This window comes from Mastomys coucha, unplaced genomic scaffold, assembly GCF_008632895.1.
Source record: "Mastomys coucha isolate ucsf_1 unplaced genomic scaffold, UCSF_Mcou_1 pScaffold13, whole genome shotgun sequence".
NCBI lineage: Eukaryota > Metazoa > Chordata > Mammalia > Rodentia > Muridae > Mastomys > Mastomys coucha.
Genome location: NW_022196895.1, coordinates 27,403,546 through 27,421,559, shown reverse-complemented (window position 1 = coordinate 27,421,559; position 18,014 = coordinate 27,403,546). Strand labels below are relative to the sequence as shown.

Sequence of the window (18,014 nt, the reverse complement as noted above, 5' to 3'; positions counted from 1 at the left end):
ACCCCAGCTGTTACATCTACCATACAACCCGCACACCTAAGGTTCAGAGAACATTGCTCAAAGGTGGCAGATGGGGGCCAAAGGATCTTAATGTTAGTGTCTTCTGTATTTGATAGAGAAACTTTACCCATGCAATTTCAACAATAGGAAATTTCAACAAAAGGAAATGCAGAGACAAATAATGAAGTAGAAACTAAAGGAAAGGCCATCTGGAGACTGCCCCACCTAGGGATCCATCCCATCTGCAGACACCAAACCCAGACACTATTGCTGATGTGAAGAAGTGCTTACTGACAGGAGTGTTGTATGGTTGTCTCGTGAGAGATTCTGCCAGAGGCTGACTAACACAGATGTGGATGCTCACAGTCAGCCATCTGACTGTGTATGGGACCTCAATAGAGGAGCTAGGGGAAGGACTGAAGGAGATGAAGGGGTTTGCAACCCCATAGGAAGAACAACAATATCAACCAACCAGACCACCCAGAGCTTCTGGAGACTAAACCACCAACCCAAGAGTACACATGGAGGGATCCATGGCTCCAGCTACATATGTAGTAGAGGACTGCCTTATCTGTCATCAGTGGGACAGGAGGCCCTTAGTCCTGTGGAGGCATGATGCCCCAGTGTACGGGAAAGGTAGGGTGGTGAGGCGAGAGTGGGTAGGGGAACACCCTCAAAGAAGCAGGGAGGGGGGATGGCAGGGGGTTTGTGGAGGGGAAACCAGGAAGAGGGATAACATTTGAAATGTTAATAAATAAAACAACCAATAAAAAAGAAAAGTGATATAAATTGAAAATAATTATTGCCCTCCACTTATTATATGATCCTATATGTCAAAGACTTCAAAGACTGCACTAGACAGCTAATAGTTCTGATAACCATTTTTAGAAAAATAGTAAGATAAAAACAGTATTAAAATGCAGTAGCTGTTCTATATAACAATAAATAATATGATTAGAGAAAGATCATGAAAGAAATCCAATTTGCAGTAGAATAAAAATTGAAATAAAAATAACCACAGAAGTGAAAGATCTATGCAGTAAAAATTTTAGCAGGAGAAAGAAGTTGAAGAAAACACCAGATAATGGGAAGATCTCTCATGTTCATGGGGTATAAGAGTTTTTGCAGTAGAACTGGCTACATTAATGAAAATGCCATTTTCATCAGCAGTCTGTCTTAGCTACTTTTCTATTGCTGTGTAGATACAACACAGCAAAGGCAATTTGCAAAAGAACTAATTTAATTGGAGGATTGCTTAGAGTTTCAGAGGGTGAGTTCATGAGCATCATGGTGTGGAGCATGGCAGCAGGTAGGCATGGGATTGAAGTATTAGCTAAGAACTTATATCCTGATCTGCAAGTAGAGGAGAGAGAGAGAGAGAGAGAGAGAGAGAGAGAGAGAGAGAGAGAGAGAGAGAGAGAGAGAGAGACAGAGAGACAGAGAGAGACAGAGAGAAAGAACATGAGCAAGAGAGACAGAGACATAAATAGAGATAGATGATAGACAGACAGACAGATTGATGGACAGACAGACAGACAGACAGCTAGCTAGCTAGATAAATAGATATTGGCCCTGGCCAAAGCCCATCACATCTACTCTAACAAAGCCATGCTTCCTAATTCTTTCCCAAACAGTCCTACCAACTAGGGCCCAAACATTCGAACATATAAGCCTATAGTGATCATTTTATTCAAACCACCACACATTTTAATAGTAGCTTTTTTTAAAAAAAAAAACAGAGATAGGAAAATACTTCTCAAATTAATATGGAAGCACAAAAGATCTAGTATAGTTAAAGACATCCTGAGATAAATCACAATGGTAGGTGTATTTTAACAGTTGATCTCAGATTATAATTTGGAGTTATAGTAACAAAAAAATCTGTGGCACAAAAATCCAGTGGAATAGAACAGATACACACCCACACAACTACAGACATCTTTTCTAACACAGTTGCTAAAGAGAATATACACTGTAGAAAAGCAAACCTCTTCCACAAATAGTGGGGTCATACTGGACTGTATAACAGTGTACAACAATAAAACTAGAGCTCCATGCCACTCACCCTGTATAAAAGTCAATTAAAAACTGACCAAAGACCTTAATATAAAGCCAGACTCCTTGGTAGCAAAAAATAGGTAAATAGAATTAGGTATTAGTGTGATATAAACCTTCCCGCTTGTGCCAGAGCCAGCATTCTTTTAAATTTTTTAAAAATTCACTATACCTTCCCATCACAGTCCCCCTCCCTCCTCTCTTTCCAGTCCACCCTTACAAACCCCTCCCCCTTTACCCCCTCCTCCCCCTTGGCTACCACCACACCCTGGGGCATCTAGTCCCAGCAGTTCTAGGCAATCCACTCCCCCACCCCCAGGCTCATCCAGGGAGTCCAAGTATGGGGAAGGGATCTAATGGCAGGGAACAGGCAGAGATAAACCCTGTTCCACTTGTTAGGGGACCCACATAAAGACCCAAGCTGCACATTTGCTACAGAAATGTAGGGGTTGTAGGTCCAGCTCCTGCATGTTTCCTGGTTGGTGGCCCAGGCTCTGTGAGCCCCTATGGTGTTAGGTTAGTTAACCCTGTAGATTTTCCTGTAGTGTCCTTGACCCCTCCAGGTTGCTCACTTCTATCCCCGCATCTTCAATAAGACTCTCCATGCTCTGCCTGATGTTTGGTTGTGGATCTTTGTGTCTGCCTCCTTCTACTGCTCGATGATGCCTCTCAGAGGATAGTTATGTTACGTTCCCTTCTAAAAGCACAGCAGGGTATTATTAACAGTGTCAGGGATTAGCTCTTTTACATTGGAGGGGTCTTAAGTTGGGTCAGTCATTGGATGGCCATTCGCTCAGTCTCCGTTCCATCTTTATCCCTGCACATTTTGTAGGCAAGACAAATTTTAGGTTGAAGGTTTTGTGGGTAGATTGATGTCACCCCTACCTCCTCTGGAAGTCCTGCCTGGCTACAGGAGGTGGTTACTCAGTCTCTATATCCCCCTCTGGTAGGAATCTAAGCTAGGGTCACTCCATGGACTACCCGTATCCTCTCCCGTCCCAGGCTTAGAGCCAGTATTCTTAATGAAATAACTTGGAGCATTGAAGCAATCATTCATTTTCTGTGATTTCATATTCAGTCCACTCCAAATACCAGAAAAATGTGTATAACCAATCTGAGTATTACCGAAACTTATGAGGATCAGTTTAATATTTCACACACTTTTAAAGTTTTCCTTTGATTAGCAGAGTTGTCTTAACATACCAACCAATATTTTTGAATAAGGGAATGCTAAAATATAAAGCATATATAATGTAGATTCTACAAATCTAACTTCATATTAAATTAAATCAAATTAACAGAATGAGTTATCAATTAAATATACCTGATTTTTTTAAAAAAAAAACTAAGTTGAATTCAAGGATTTTACTAGTTGTTTCTGAGAGCATAGTATATGCAGACGTTTGCAGTGTGAACGAAGCACTCTGAAGTAAACACTGCTGCTGGGACAGAACCTTCTGCTTCCCAGGACTGGAATTGTTTAAGGATGTGTGTTTTGGGTGGTAAAAGGGTGGTTACCTAGCAACAACCCCTCCTCCCTTGTCTGTGCTGCAAGAATCAGATTGGGCATGTCAGTAAATTGATTACTAGTTTGCTAGATCTGAAAGAACAATGCAGTAATGTGGTAGGGCACACATCTCAATCAGAAACTTCCAGGATTTTCTCTGGGGGTTCCACTCTTTATCTGATGCCACTTGAACCTTGTCTAGAGATTGTATAAACGCTAAAGTGATACTCATCAAATGGAAAAGGAAGTTCAGGTTTTGATTAATAGTATTCATTTTCAGTTTGCTTTTAAAGCAAGCATGGAAATAGCTACAATAGCATCAACTCTTGGCAATTGGTCCTCTTATCTCATTAACCCCTTTGAAATAAGGGAGAGCAGGATGGGCTGAATTTTGGAGAAATACTGTTTAAAGGATCTAGACAGGTTTAATACACCATTTTACCATATGAAGCTTTGGTTAATGATGTACTAATTTTTATATAACATACACAGAATATATTTATGTTTATGACAAATGAGCTTAACCATATGCTACAACAACTTAGATGGGAAACATATACTTTAATACAATTTACATCGTATGATCAGATTACTGTGAAATGCATCACAAATGAATGCCACTCTCATGCAACAGAGCATTTTAACTGGTTCATGCATAGAGCTGAGAAGGTAGGTACTATGAATGTTTGTGTTGCTTAGGACGTTAGCACAGTCACTGCCATGGGAACATGACACCCAGTGACTTAGTTTCTGTGTTTTCATAGCATGAATATGTAAGGCTTAAAAAAATGTCTATTCAAAGAACGCTTCAGTGCCAAGTGTGTGGGAGCTGGTAGAAAGGAAAGAGAGGAGACTTTGACTTAGAAAATTTTCCATGATGCAGAGGTCTGAAACCAGTGTCTCCCCAGACACACTGCTGGCACATGGGGCAGATGTTTGCCAGTGTGCAGACATCTGTCTTGTGTACAGTGGTTTTCTGAGACAACCTCATGCCTCAACTTCCTTCATTACAGTGCATACCGAATTTCATTTGTTTATTGAATTCCAGAGCAAAGGTGTGTGTGTGTGTGTGTACAACATTAAATGGAGCTGAAAATTACAGCTATGTTTCTTCTTTATAAATCAGCTAAGTGTTTGTTTTTAAGAAGTAATAACCCTTAAGATTCAAATTAATCAAAATACGACATCATATTTTTTTTCAGATCCTCATTCAGAATAGCAGTCCTTTGAAAGTAACTGGTAATAATATTATTTCAGAATTTGGTCCAATTCTTGTTATTTGTTTGCAGAAACCTATTAGAAGCCAGAACACTTGACTATACATATTACTATATCAGCAATGTTCAAATATTAAAAGTCATATCTTTTAATAAATTTAAATGGTTAGAATTAATTCCATCTATTCCCAAGAATCTCAACTGGTCAGATGTCATATATTAAAAGGAAAATAGCGGACAGACCAGAAAACAGCAACAACATCAACCTAATGTTTAGACTATAACTTGGTAGTAAGAACATAATTATTTTTAATGTAACAATTTGCAGTGGATGTTCTCCAAATGTGGTAAGTATGGCATGCATACAACAGTTCACAGAATAACTTAAGAAGCAAGGATGCATCTTACAGTGGGCCATTTGATATGAAGACTTCTCTCTTTTTACTCTGTATTCCTTTTATAAATTATGAGAGTCTGAAAAGTAGGACTCATTTATTTTAATGTCTGTTATATTATCAGGAGAATTTGGGATTAAGAATTGTCAAGAATACATTTCTGGACGCGTCTCTGTGTGCCTCCGAGTCTAACAGAATAGCATAGTCAAATCTAGTAGCCCAACAGTTAAAATAATTGGTGAGTGTGCGCTGAATCCTCAAGAGAGGAGGGAGGGTGCCAGAAGGAGGGCGAGGAGGAGCGGCTGGAGGGAGGAGGGGGAGGGCAGGTGCTGATTTCAGCCCAGTAGCGTCAGGATTGCGTCAATTCGGGTTTCAGCCACGTCTGGAGTCTCGGAGACTAGCTTTTCAGAAGAGCCAACAGGAACAGGGCAGGGTGGCACATTGCTGATAGAGAGCGCGGACCTTCCTCCAACCCCTCCCGCTGCCGGTGCTGGTCCCCGGATCCCCTGTGTTTCCCCTTCAAGCCTTGTTCCAGGGTCCTTCCAGGTGAATCCGCCCGGAGTTCTTTCAGCACCTCGGACAGAGCACACAGAAAACATGGCTCCTATCACCAGCAGCCGCGTGGAATTCGGTGAGCAAGTTGCTGAACTTGGGGCTGTGGCTGGGCTCGGGGTCTGTGCTGTGCTTTGCTCTCTACTGGGTGTTGAATATGTAGATTTTCAAGTAGCTAATTTGAAAGAAAGACGGGAACAGCAGATGGTTAATTGTGGCTTACTTCCTTTTCCTTGATATTTTTCTCCTTAACATTGCCTTGTGATTTCACCTTCCAGAAGTTCCCGAATGTTCACGCGGCTCTGTAAGCTGCAGCCTGAGCCGAGGAAGGGAAAGCACATCTGTTGTTAGAATACTGCTTCATTTATTTTCTGGATGGTTCCTATTTGTGTGTAAATCTTTTAGGAAAAGCTACATACGCCTTTGGTTACATAAGAGTTGATACGACATAAAATAACTTGTACATTGAGGGTTTGAGATGAGTGATCTGTTACTCTGTCATAAATTTCTCTGCTATGTTTTCTTGCATACCTGAAGAATATTGCTAATGATAGATAAAATTCTGTGATACTGTAGTTCTGGGGACTTTAGAACAACCGGCTTCGGCCCATTTCACGCCCTTGGTTGAGCTTTCCGGAGTCCAGGGCTGTACAGGCTGTTAAGTAAAAGCTGCTCAAAACTTGGATTAGAGCTGCTGCTTTCTTGATCGCTTTTGCTGTTCATATTCCAAAATCTTGTCACTATGGTCGCCTTGTCTGCTTTAGTGAATAAATTAGACATACCTTTTAGAAAATCAATGGACATGTCTAGGTCTTGTTATATTCTATTGGGAAAAGATCAGGGTTTTATCTATAAGTATTTTTAAGTTAAAGGATGAAGAAATTTTTGAATAGTATCTTTAATGTATAATAATTGTGACTAATATGAGTGCTAGGAACATAATCTCTGCTCTCTAAGCTAAGTACAGTATCAGTAGTTACATTAGCAGAATGAGTCCACATTATCTTGGGTGTTGTGAATATTAGATATAATAAAATATTCATAAATGATTTTCTCAGTCTTTCATCATTGGATTTGTGTGTGTGATATTTACACTCAGTTATTGATTTGAAATAAATTTCTCACAGTGGCCAGTGGGGTATCTTCAGAGACTACCCTTGTGAGGATGTTCCCATGCCCAGCTGTCTTTCTACTTAGAAATAATGACTTTAACTGCTTTTATTGTTCTTATACTGGCTGAAGAATTTCTTAGTTCCAGAGTTTGCTTTTGTTGCCTTGCCCCGAGTTATTAGATTGTGTGTGTGTGTGTGTGTGTGTGTGTGTGTGTGTGTGTGACAAAGACTTGAATAGAAGGGAAGACGCTGATACTGTTTAGCTGATTAACTCTTATTTCTCTTCTTCCTCCTCTCCCTCCTCCTCCTCTTCCTCCTCCTCCTCTACTTCCTCCTCCTCTCCCTCCTCCTCTTCTACCTCCTCCTCCCTTCCCACATCCTCAGTCTTCCTTCTCTTCTTCCTCTTCCTCCTTCTCTTCTTTCTTCTAGGTAGCATTCACTTTTTTTTTTTCTATTTAGAAGGCTCAAAGCTTTGCTTCATCTTTACAATGATTCAATTTGGTCATAGAATTAAGTGATAGATTTTATGTTTAACCTCAGGTGTTCCTCTTACTGTTTCTCCATCTGACTTCCTTTGAGTTCACTTTTAGGATTCTAAAGTAGATGGGGAGAATATTTAGGATGGAGAAGAGATGTAACAATCCCCCTTCTTGGTCTTAGAAAGTCTTAACCCTTTTTGGGCTGGGATTTTATGCTTTGTCTTGACTATCTAGAATAAAACAGGACTAACATAGAGGTAAGTGCACATGACACTTTATCCATTATCTGCTGTGCTAAAGGTTCGGTTAGCTGCGCCACTGTGTCAGAGGTAGTAGGTAGCAGTGCAAGCACTGAGTATTCGTTAGAAGAGTCTGCATACATATTAAATGATATGTGCTTCATGTGCAATTACTGTTGGCATGCCACTGAATGCCCATGACTTAGTACATTCTAAGTTAAGAGAGCAATGGCATTTTCAATTTTATTACCTTTTTGCCATGTAGAAATATACAAGGATAAAACTGAATACTAAATTACCTATACTCACTTTACACTTACAGTTTGAGAATGATTATGCATTTATGACCACATTATTCTGTTTAAACCACATAGATTACTATGTGATTTGGATAATTCAGTGCTTGAAGAATTTTAGGTTCATATATACAAGGGGATTGTAATGTTATAAATTAATTATATGCCATTACCATACTGTGGATTTTATTTTTCTGTCTTTTTGCCTTGTTAACAAATTTTCACCTTTTTTATCATGTCCCACAACTAATGTGAAAATTTTAATGAGTTTATATAACAATAACCAATGGCCATGTTTTTTTTCCATAAGTTTTTAGTTGTGTGGACTACTATCTTTAAGGTATTCTTTTTTTTCCCTGCTTGAATCCTGGGTGAATAAAGATATATTAAGAAGATAGAGTTCATGTGTGTGTGTGTGTGTGTGTGTGTGTGTATGACTGATGCTTTTTAGAAATCCCCAAAATACGACAATTGTACCTCCTTATATTATTGTAATAATTGACTACTGATATCTGAGTTAAACAAAGCAAGGGTGAGAATATTAAACATGATCCTGTGTTTATTCCAGATACACTTTCATTTATTTATGAGAATCTACTGAAGTTAAAATGTTTTAAATCATAATATATTTTTATGTGTGTCACTTAGGGCTATGCTTAGACCTCAGATTAGGGGGACACGCCACTGTTAACTCATGCCAAGAACTGTGGAGAGGTAATGCAGTCCTTCTGTGGTACAGCAGGGGCTAGCTCTACTGTGCTCTCCCTGGAGTATCCCCTTTCAGTTCCGATCCTTTAATGTATGCCATTGGTCAATTGGTTTTTCAGATGAAATCCCCACAGTGGTGGGCATCTTCAGTGCTTTTGGCCTCGTCTTCACTGTCTCCCTCTTTGCCTGGATCTGCTGCCAGAGAAGATCCGCTAAGTCTAACAAGACTCCTCCATACAAGTTTGTGCATGTGCTTAAAGGAGTTGATATCTACCCAGAAAACCTAAGTAGCAAAAAGAAGTTTGGAGGAGACGACAAGAGTGAAGCGAAGCGCAAAGCCGCTCTGCCCAACCTTTCACTGCATCTTGATCTGGAGAAGCGAGACCTCAATGGCAATTTCCCCAAAGCCAACCCCAAAGCTGGCAGCTCTTCTGATCTGGAAAATGTCACCCCAAAGCTCTTTACGGAGACAGAAAAGGAGGCCATTTCCCCTGAGAGCTTGAAGTCCAGCACTTCCCTCACATCTGAGGAGAAACAAGAGAAGCTGGGGACACTGTTCTTGTCTCTAGAGTACAACTTCGAGAAGAAAGCATTTGTGGTAAACATCAAGGAAGCCCAGGGCTTACCAGCCATGGACGAGCAATCCATGACCTCTGACCCATACATCAAAATGACAATCTTACCAGAGAAGAAGCACAAAGTGAAAACCAGAGTGCTGAGGAAGACACTGGACCCTGTTTTTGATGAAACCTTCACATTCTATGGGATCCCTTACCCCCACATCCAAGAGCTGTCCTTGCACTTCACAGTTCTGAGTTTTGACAGGTTTTCCAGAGATGATGTCATTGGAGAAGTCCTTATTCCTCTTTCAGGGATTGAATTATCAGATGGAAAAATGTTAATGACTAGAGAGGTCATCAAGAGAAATGCTAAGGTAATTAATTCTGTAAACACTTAAATATCTATAAGGAATATTTAGTGTAGTTTAAAAAAAACTATGGTATTTTCATTCAAATGATGAGTTGGTACACATTATCCTTAATTGCTGTAGGTAATAGTAAACAGAGAACAAGAGAATAGAGAAGGCAAAAGGAAGTTTAATTCACAACTGAAATGGTCAAGGAATCTTTGTAATTAAAAAGATAAGAGAAAGTATTTCATGGTATTTATACATCATGTATGTAACAGGTATTTTAAAAATTTCTATTAAAATAGTTAGAGAAAGGCTGCTACTTTAAAATTCATGTGTGTCTCTCTTAGTATATGTTATTAAAGTGTTTCAGTTCAGAGTAACTGAATTTTAAACTGAAATTAAAAATTAAGCCAGTTCCTTCTCGGGATGTGGGACTTGAATGTACTTTCAACGAATCTGCTTTTGAACAAGGAATCATCCTGTTCATTTTTCTGCTGTATTCAGGAAGTGTGTTTCTCTGTCCTCTGGCTTGGACTCCTTTGACAGTCTTGGATAATTAGGAAATAACCTGACATCAGTTTAGCAAAGAGAATCCTTTCCTGCTTTAGATAGAAACTTCTCTGATCCTAATTGTGGTATTTCAGAATGACTTTTTCTCTTAATGCCATAACTTAAGAAAACAACAGTCACATGACTTGTTTTTTGAAATCATAACATTTTGGAGCTAAAAATGTCTTTAGAACACTTTGTAATCATCTTCCTGTCTTGTATGTAGTGACAATAGTGAAATTCAGGCCCAGAGAGTTGCACAGCTTTTTTGAGGTATCAGACTGATTGGGGTCCATGAGGATCAAAGAGCTTCCTGGCTGTTTTCTTACTTTCCCTGGTGTGTCTTTTTGTAAACTGTTTAGTTTTAGATAATTTTCCTCAACTTTAGCTCTTTTTTTTGACACATTTTTATCTAGCTGTTCTTACCTATGAGCAAGTCCCATGTTACTCTTTTGTTAGTTCTAGTTAAAGCTTGAACGTTACATTCTTAGCTGTCTTAGGTAATGTCTTTCATATAAAACTAAACATTAGTAGCCTTTGATAAAGGGATCTATGTTATGCTTAAAACCAAGTTTTAAAATTTGAGTCAATTCCCTCAAGTACTTAAACTTATTTTCTCCTTAGATTGAAAGGAAACTTTGACTATGAAAGGGCAAGGATTCTAACTTCATCACGACCCTGGTCCAGAATAATTGTTGGAGGCAGAATAAATTTTCCTTGGCTTGAATTCAAATGCCAGTAATGCAAATAGTGAAGAATTTAAAATAAGATAAAATATCAGCCATGTGATCCTACACATATCAATTGATAAGATTATGCATTTTATGAGTATTAATGACTTTGAAAATTAGAGATGTTCTTAAATAACAAAAGCCAAAAGAAAAAAAAAACAACAAAAAAAACCCTCTTGAAAGTATTGTAATACCCTTCAAAACGTGTACTGGGTGTGGTCAAATCTTTGCAAATTTTAGCATTCTGTAGTACCTGCGCCAACCACAAGATGGCAGGCAATTGATTTAGTCGTTATGGAGAGGCACAAAAGCAGTTTCTCAGATTTCTTTGCCTGTTAAAATAAAAAATAAATAGGAAAATGACATTAAAATAACAAAGCTATTATGTTGCTGTATGTTTTGTGATGAGAGTACAAAAGCCCAAGATTAAAACTACGTCCTCGGTGTTTCTCTTTGTTAGAAGTCTTCTGGTCGGGGTGAACTTCTGGTCTCTCTCTGTTATCAGTCCACTACAAACACGCTCACTGTGGTTGTCTTGAAAGCGCGGCATCTACCGAAATCTGATGTGTCTGGACTTTCAGGTAAGAACACTTCTGAAATACTGGAGTTCAGTCTTTAACTGGTTAACTTATTTCACAGCAATTTTCAACTAACATTCAAGTCTGGTTTTATCATTCAGGATCATAAATTCTGGGATTGTGGATTTTCTTTTTTTCTTTTTTCTTTTTTTTTTCTTTTTGCTTTGTGGGAAAATTTGTGAGTCAGTTCTGCCAACAATACAGAGAAGCTCATTTCCTGAGAGACAAGCTTGGAGGCAGCACTTAAGTGAATGGTTTAAAGCAGAAAGCAAAATAAAGAGGAAAGATGGAGCCTAGTATTGCTCAGAAAAAGTTTTGAAGTTTTGCATTTCAAATGAGCTTACTCATCTGCATCTCTAATGACCTTATTATTTTTCTTTTAATAGTGTATATGCTTTAAGAACTACGTTTTAGTTTTGAGTAAGTCTGAAAGAATAAAATGTTTGTTGCAGAATATAATGAAAAAGAAAATGAGCTAAGTTATGGGTTAAAATGATCTTAATTAAAATAGTCACCTTTCTATTTCTTGGTATAGAATCCTATATATTTGTTAAGCACTAAAGAAATTGGGCACAATAATACTTGAAGGTCATTTTGAAAACTAGAAAACTCTATTTTAAAAAAGAATCACCTAGTGGTATTGTTAGTATTATTTGGTTGTAGAAATTGAAGGTGAGTTCTTAAAACTTGGGATCATAAAGATAAATAACATATATATGGCAATCAAAACCAGTTAATTGTGTGATAAGAAAGTCACATGACCCTAAACCCATTTAATAAGAGTCACAGGACAGATCAACTCTGGTAACCACATGCAGGAAAGCTAAAAGGTAGGATATGACCAGTATGGCTTCCAAATCTTTATTTAGCAACAAAAGCAGCACCCAACTGAAGATAGACCCACCAAGATCACAAAGTGAGCCAGCTCAGACAGGGTGAAGTTGACCTTCCCCTCAGTTATTCAATTCATTATTAGTAGGCAGTGTGCAGCACTCTCTTATCTTCCCTGACATCAGGTCTAGAACTGGTTTCTATTTTTTATTATTTTCAATTTAATTAAAAGGAGGAGAGTGAAAGCTATTTCACTTCCCATCTGTTTAGACGTGTTTAGATTGTAAGATCCCCATTTCCACTGTACTGGGGTGCCACACTCACTAAGGGGGCTGGATCTGCAGTTGATTGTTGCCAATGTAACACTTGTATGCCATTGCAGATCCCTACGTCAAAGTGAACCTGTACCATGCCAAGAAGCGGATCTCTAAAAAGAAGACTCATGTTAAAAAATGCACTCCCAATGCAGTGTTCAATGAACTGTTTGTCTTTGATATTCCTTGTGAGAGCCTTGAAGAAATAAGTGTTGAATTTTTAGTTTTGGATTCTGAAAGGGGATCCCGAAATGAGGTGATTGGGCGGTTGGTCCTGGGTGCCACAGCAGAAGGAAGCGGTGGGGGGCACTGGAAGGAGATCTGTGACTTCCCCAGGAGACAAATTGCTAAGTGGCACATGCTCTGTGATGGTTAGCTTCCTGGCCACAAGCTGTAACTTAAAAGATTTTCACTGGGCGAGAAGCAATTTTCTTTCTTATACACAGTTGTAAGCTTGCAGCTCAGCAAGCCACTTTATTATTTATTTTTATTTACTTAATTGTTTTGGTTAGAAGTGGGTTAAACTAGTAGACTGGAAAATAGTTGTAAATGTGTATTATGATAATTTCCTCTTTTATTAGAGGTGTTGGCCAAGTTCTCATAAGACACTCAGTTCTCTCTGTGTGGTATTACGCTGGCCAACCAAGCCTCTTATGAGCACTCTAGTGTAACCTCCTTGTCACAGGTGTGTGTTGTAGGTGATTATTTCATTTTGGCCTTGGTAGTGGAAATCAGGTGATTGCTAAGTGTTAAAAATAAGAACCACACCTTTTTGTATGAAATTTAATCCATGTTTCTTCAGGTTGGGGAGATAGGTTTTATTTAAATCCAAAGATATTTCCAAAATGTCCTCAAGTCTGTTTTTTTTTTTTTTTTAGTTAAATATGTCATGTACAAATGATTGTCTTGTATATTAAAGGATGCTGTCATTTCCACTGTAATTATTTGATATGATCTCATCGTAAAAGGGGTAGCTTAGGATCATTTCACAAAGACAGCAAACAAGTTGAGAAATTAATTTATTAAAGGGCTGAATTGAAGAACACTGTGGTTGAAATGAGATTTTTCTGTTCCATCACATGTGAGTCATTTAAAATTTAACTTCACCTAAGAACCATGGTCTTGAATTATTCGCTGCCTGTCAGAGCCTCAGTGTGACCTAAGACGCTCCTACTTACCTTTGTGAAGTTTTCAGACTAGTGGAAAAGATAAACCTAAGCTAGCATTTCAGTTAGGAATACAGTTTTTTTTTTTAAATATATATATAAAAAATCTATCAGTGTACAAGTGTATTTTCAAGACTGTCTTTCCCTCTCAGAGTGGACATGGCTACCTAAGTTTTTAACTTATTCTTTCCCAGAAAGAACTAAGCTACTTAAAAAGAAACAAAAGAAAAAAAAAACTTGGGGAATTCTTTGTCAGGTTGAAGTCAATCACATGAAGGAAAAGATTAAGACAAGAAGAGTAAGCCTATCAGAATTTACAAATATTCACGAAATATAGTTAGGCTGTAAAAATAACAGAGACAGTATGTTCTTCACTGTCTTTAGATGCCAGTTTGTTTTGAACTGTTATTTTTAAGATAGCTTAAAGAATTGTGTCTTGTGCCACTCCCAATTGCTAAGTTCTGAAATTCTTGCAAAGCCTGTGCAACGCAAGCAGAGCTCTGGCATTTCCTGGGAAGACTTAATTCAATGGAGATGTCTTTCTTTATATTTGAGTCATCAAAGACTCATGAGTGTGACGTAGGTCCAGCAGAATTATTAAATATGCAAGTTAGAGATAATGTCTACTGGAAATTTTACCTTTGAGTCAAGTTTTGTGTCAGTGCTTTAGCATTTTTGAGAATGTGTTTGATATCACAGTGTTTGTAAATTCAATGAAAATGTATTTCTGAACCACTTGTTTGTGCTTTTTATGACTACAACAAAAGTCTGACTTTCTATAAGGAGATATATTTCATTCTGTTTGTACAAAAATTTTATGCTTTCCCCACACTCATCGCCATCCAGTGACAATATCATCTGACATCTCTGCATACACAGCAGTCTGAGAATAACACGGAGTGAGCTGCAGTCATGTAGAGTTGGGGAGGCCATACAGCCTCTGTATGTATGTACATTTGATGTCATAGGCCATGGAACGTAGTGTAGCTTGGAGCTCTAATGTCAAGAGGCATCATTTCCAGATGCAGCAGGAAGTGGATGGTGATTCAATTTATAGGATGTTTGTTGGAAAAGTTTTTTTTTTTAATAGAAAAGAAATCTGACAACAAATACTTTTAAAATTGTAAATAGTTTTTAGTTTTACGATTTAAAGTGTTTTGATGGTGAAAGTTGATTGAAACTATTTATAACTGGTTTTAAGAAAAAAAAGGAAACATAAGGAAGAATAAAAGCAAGAAAAAAATTTAAACAGGCAGGGGGATATGTGATCTCGTTATTTCTGAAAATTGTACTGTTTATAATGTATTACAATATCAACGTGAATATCCAATATCTGCTAAAATTCCTGCACTGTGTTAAACATGTAAATTATTATTTTTGTCTGCTTAGCCAGTCTAACCACCCAAATCGGGAGGTTACCATGTCCGAAGAACTGTGTGATTCAGTAACTAACTCGTTCTGACTTGTTGTAGTTCAGTAGTGATCCAGAGGAAAGCATGGTGTAAGGGAGGTGCTGTCTGTTCCTTTGTGCCAGCACTGTATGTTTGTAAGACATGAATAAACTGCTGCTTTTGCCCAAATAACTTCAGTGAAGCATTTCCTGCTAATGGCTCGGTCCTAAACGTTATCTTCTTGCATTCTGAGTTTTTATCTTTTCCTGATAGACCACCCACATAGCTTAGGGAGTACAAGATCTTTCATGTTTGGAATTGTGATTTTTGTCTGTTTTTTTTTTTTTTTTTTGACAGTTATCTGGGGAGGAAAGATATGTGTACTCAGAAATGAGAAGCCCAGTTCTTTCTTTCTTCTGTTTTTTCGAGACAGGGTTTTTCTGTGTAGTTCTGGCTATCCAGGAAGGTGCTCTGATCACCCCAAGTCTCCCCTCACACAGCCTTCTCTCACTCCCTCAACTTCTCTTCTTATGAGGAGGACTCCCCTCCACCCCTTGGGTACCAACCCACCCTGGCATATCAAGTCACTGCAGGACTAGGCACATCCTTTTCCACTGAGGTCAGACAAGGCAGCCCAGTTTGGGGATCAGATTCCACAGGCAGGCACAAAGTTAGGGAGAGCCTCTGCTTCCATTGTTGGGAGACCTGAATGGAGACTAAGCTGCACATTTGCTACATAAGTGTGTAAGTGTGTGTGTGTGGCTGGGGCCAGCCCATGTATGCTCTTTGGTTGGTAGTTCAGTCTCTTGGAGCACCGAAAGGTCCATGTTAGTTGACTCTGCTGGTCTTCTTGTGGAGTGCCCTTCCTTTTTGGGTTCCTCAGTCCTTTTCCCAACTCTTTCACCTGAGCTACGTCCAATGTTTGGCTCTAGGTATCTGTATCTGTTTTGGTCAGCTGCTGGGTTGAGACTCTCAGAAAATAGTTATGCTAGGGTCGTGTTTGAATGCATAACAGAGTATCATTAATAATGTTAGGGATTGGTGCTTGCCCATGGGATGGGTCTCAAGTTGAGCCAGTCATTGGTTGGCCATTCCCTCAGTCTCTACTCTATCATTATCCCTGTACATCTTGTAGGCAGGACAAAAATTGGGTGTAAGGTTTTGTGGGTGGGTTGGTGTCCTTATCCCTGCACTTGGGAGTCCTGACTAGCTACAGAAGGTGACAAAGAACACCATCAATAGGACAAAATGGCAGTCTACATATGGTAAAAGATCTTCAATAACCCTATATCCAACACAGATTTAATATTCAAAATATACAAAGAACTCAAGAAGTTAGACACTAAGAAACCAAAAAAAAAAAAAACCAATTTAAAAAATGGGGCACATAGCTAAACAGAGAATTCTCAAGAAAGGAATGGCAAATGGCTGAGAAACACTTAAGGAAATGTTCAAAGTCCTTAGTCATCAGGGAAATGGAAATCAAAACAACTCTGAGATTCCATCTTACACCCATCAGAATGGCTAAGATAAGAATCTCAAGCAATAGCAGATACTGGTGAGGATGTGGAGCAAGGGGAACACTCCTCCATTGCAGGTGGAAGAACAAACAGAAAACTACTCTGGAGATCAATTTGGTGGTTTCTCAGAAAATTTGGAATAGTTCTACCTCTACCCAGCTATATCACTCCTGCATATATATCCAAAAGGTGATCCACCTCACCACAAGGACACTTGCTCAGTTATGTTCATAGCAGCTTTATTCATAATAATCCAAAAACTGGAAACAACCCAGATGTCCTTCAATTGAAGAACAGATAAAGAAAATGTGGTTCATTTACACAATAAAATATTACTCAGCTATTAAAAAACAAGGACACTGTGAAATTTGCAGACAAATGGATCAAACTAGAAAATACACCCTCAGTGAGGTAACTCAGGTCCAAAAGGACATGCACGGCATGTACTCATTTATAAGTGGATATTAGCCATAAAGTACAGGATACCCATGATACAATTCACAGACCCAAAGAAGCTAATCAACAAGGGCCCAAGGGAAGATGCCTGAATTTCATTCAGAAGGAGAAATAAAACAGTCATCCAAGAAGGATAGAGAGAGGGAACTGGGTGGGAGAGGGGAACAGGGGTGGGGAGAGGATCAGGCGTAGGAGTCCTGGAGAGTGGGCTGGGAGAATGAATGGAAATCCTAGAAGGGCAGAGGGTGGGGCATCTCTAGGACCTTCCAGAGAGACCTGGGATGGGGGAGTAACTCTATGAGGGTGACTGTAGCTCAGACTCCCAGCAGTGGGGGATTTGGAGCCTAAAGTGGCCACTGCTGCTAGATGTTCAAAAGGGTTCCTTATCATTCATTTCCCTTTTTAATTTGGATTTACGTTTTCACCTTTTCTTGCTTTTACTCACGCAATTTGTTCTCTACTCTTTTTGTCCCCTTTTATCTTATTTCATGTTTTACATTATTTCTTTGCTCTATTTTAAAAAGTATTGTCAACATCCTTATACTAAATGAATATAATTACTTGAATGGCAAAATAATGAAGCCATATTTTATCTTCAGGAAGGAAAGAAAACACAGGGTTGCTGCTGAAGTCCCATCAGGTAAACAAGAATAGCAAGAGTCTTGAGGATCAGAGACTTTAAATTAATTAATTAATTAATTAATTAATTAATTCACTTTACGTTCCACTCACTGTTCCCCTCCCACAACCCTTCCCCCTCTCCTCCTCTTTTGAGCAGGTGGGGACCTCCTGGGTATCCCACCCCCAACCCTGGCACTTCAAGTCTCTCAGTTAGGGCAGACAATGCAGCCCAGCAAGAACATATCCCATGTACAAGCAACAGCTTTTGGGATAGCCTTCCTCCAACTCCAGTTATTTGGGACCCACATGAAGACCAAGCTGCACATCTGTTACATATGTACAGGGAGGCCTAGGTCCAGTCCAAGTATGTTTTTTGGTTGGTGG

General features: G+C 38.9%; 1 protein-coding gene across 1 annotated transcript; it reads left to right on the top strand.

Moving 5' to 3' along the window:
- Positions 1-5,499: 5,499 nt before the first annotated feature.
- Positions 5,500-15,218, top strand: Syt4 (synaptotagmin 4). The gene is made up of 4 exons (XM_031365207.1): positions 5,500-5,805; positions 8,680-9,494; positions 11,214-11,334; positions 12,545-15,218. Exons 1-4 carry the CDS (start codon positions 5,772-5,774, stop codon positions 12,850-12,852), a joined length of 1,278 nt encoding a protein of 425 aa, XP_031221067.1. The 5' UTR covers positions 5,500-5,771; the 3' UTR covers positions 12,853-15,218.
- The last annotated feature ends 2,796 nt before the right edge of the window (positions 15,219-18,014 follow it).

What these genes read in the sequence shown, in the direction of transcription:
- Syt4 (XM_031365207.1), top strand. Translation starts at nt 5,772, where the DNA reads ATGGCTCCTATCACCAGCAGCCGCGTGGAATTCG. An exon ending in CAGCAGCCGCGTGGAATTCG is followed by an intron (nt 5,806 to 8,679) that starts GTGAGCAAGTTG and finishes TTGGTTTTTCAG; the next exon opens with ATGAAATCCCCACAGTGGTG. An exon ending in TGATGTGTCTGGACTTTCAG is followed by an intron (nt 11,335 to 12,544) that starts GTAAGAACACTT and finishes ATGCCATTGCAG; the next exon opens with ATCCCTACGTCAAAGTGAAC.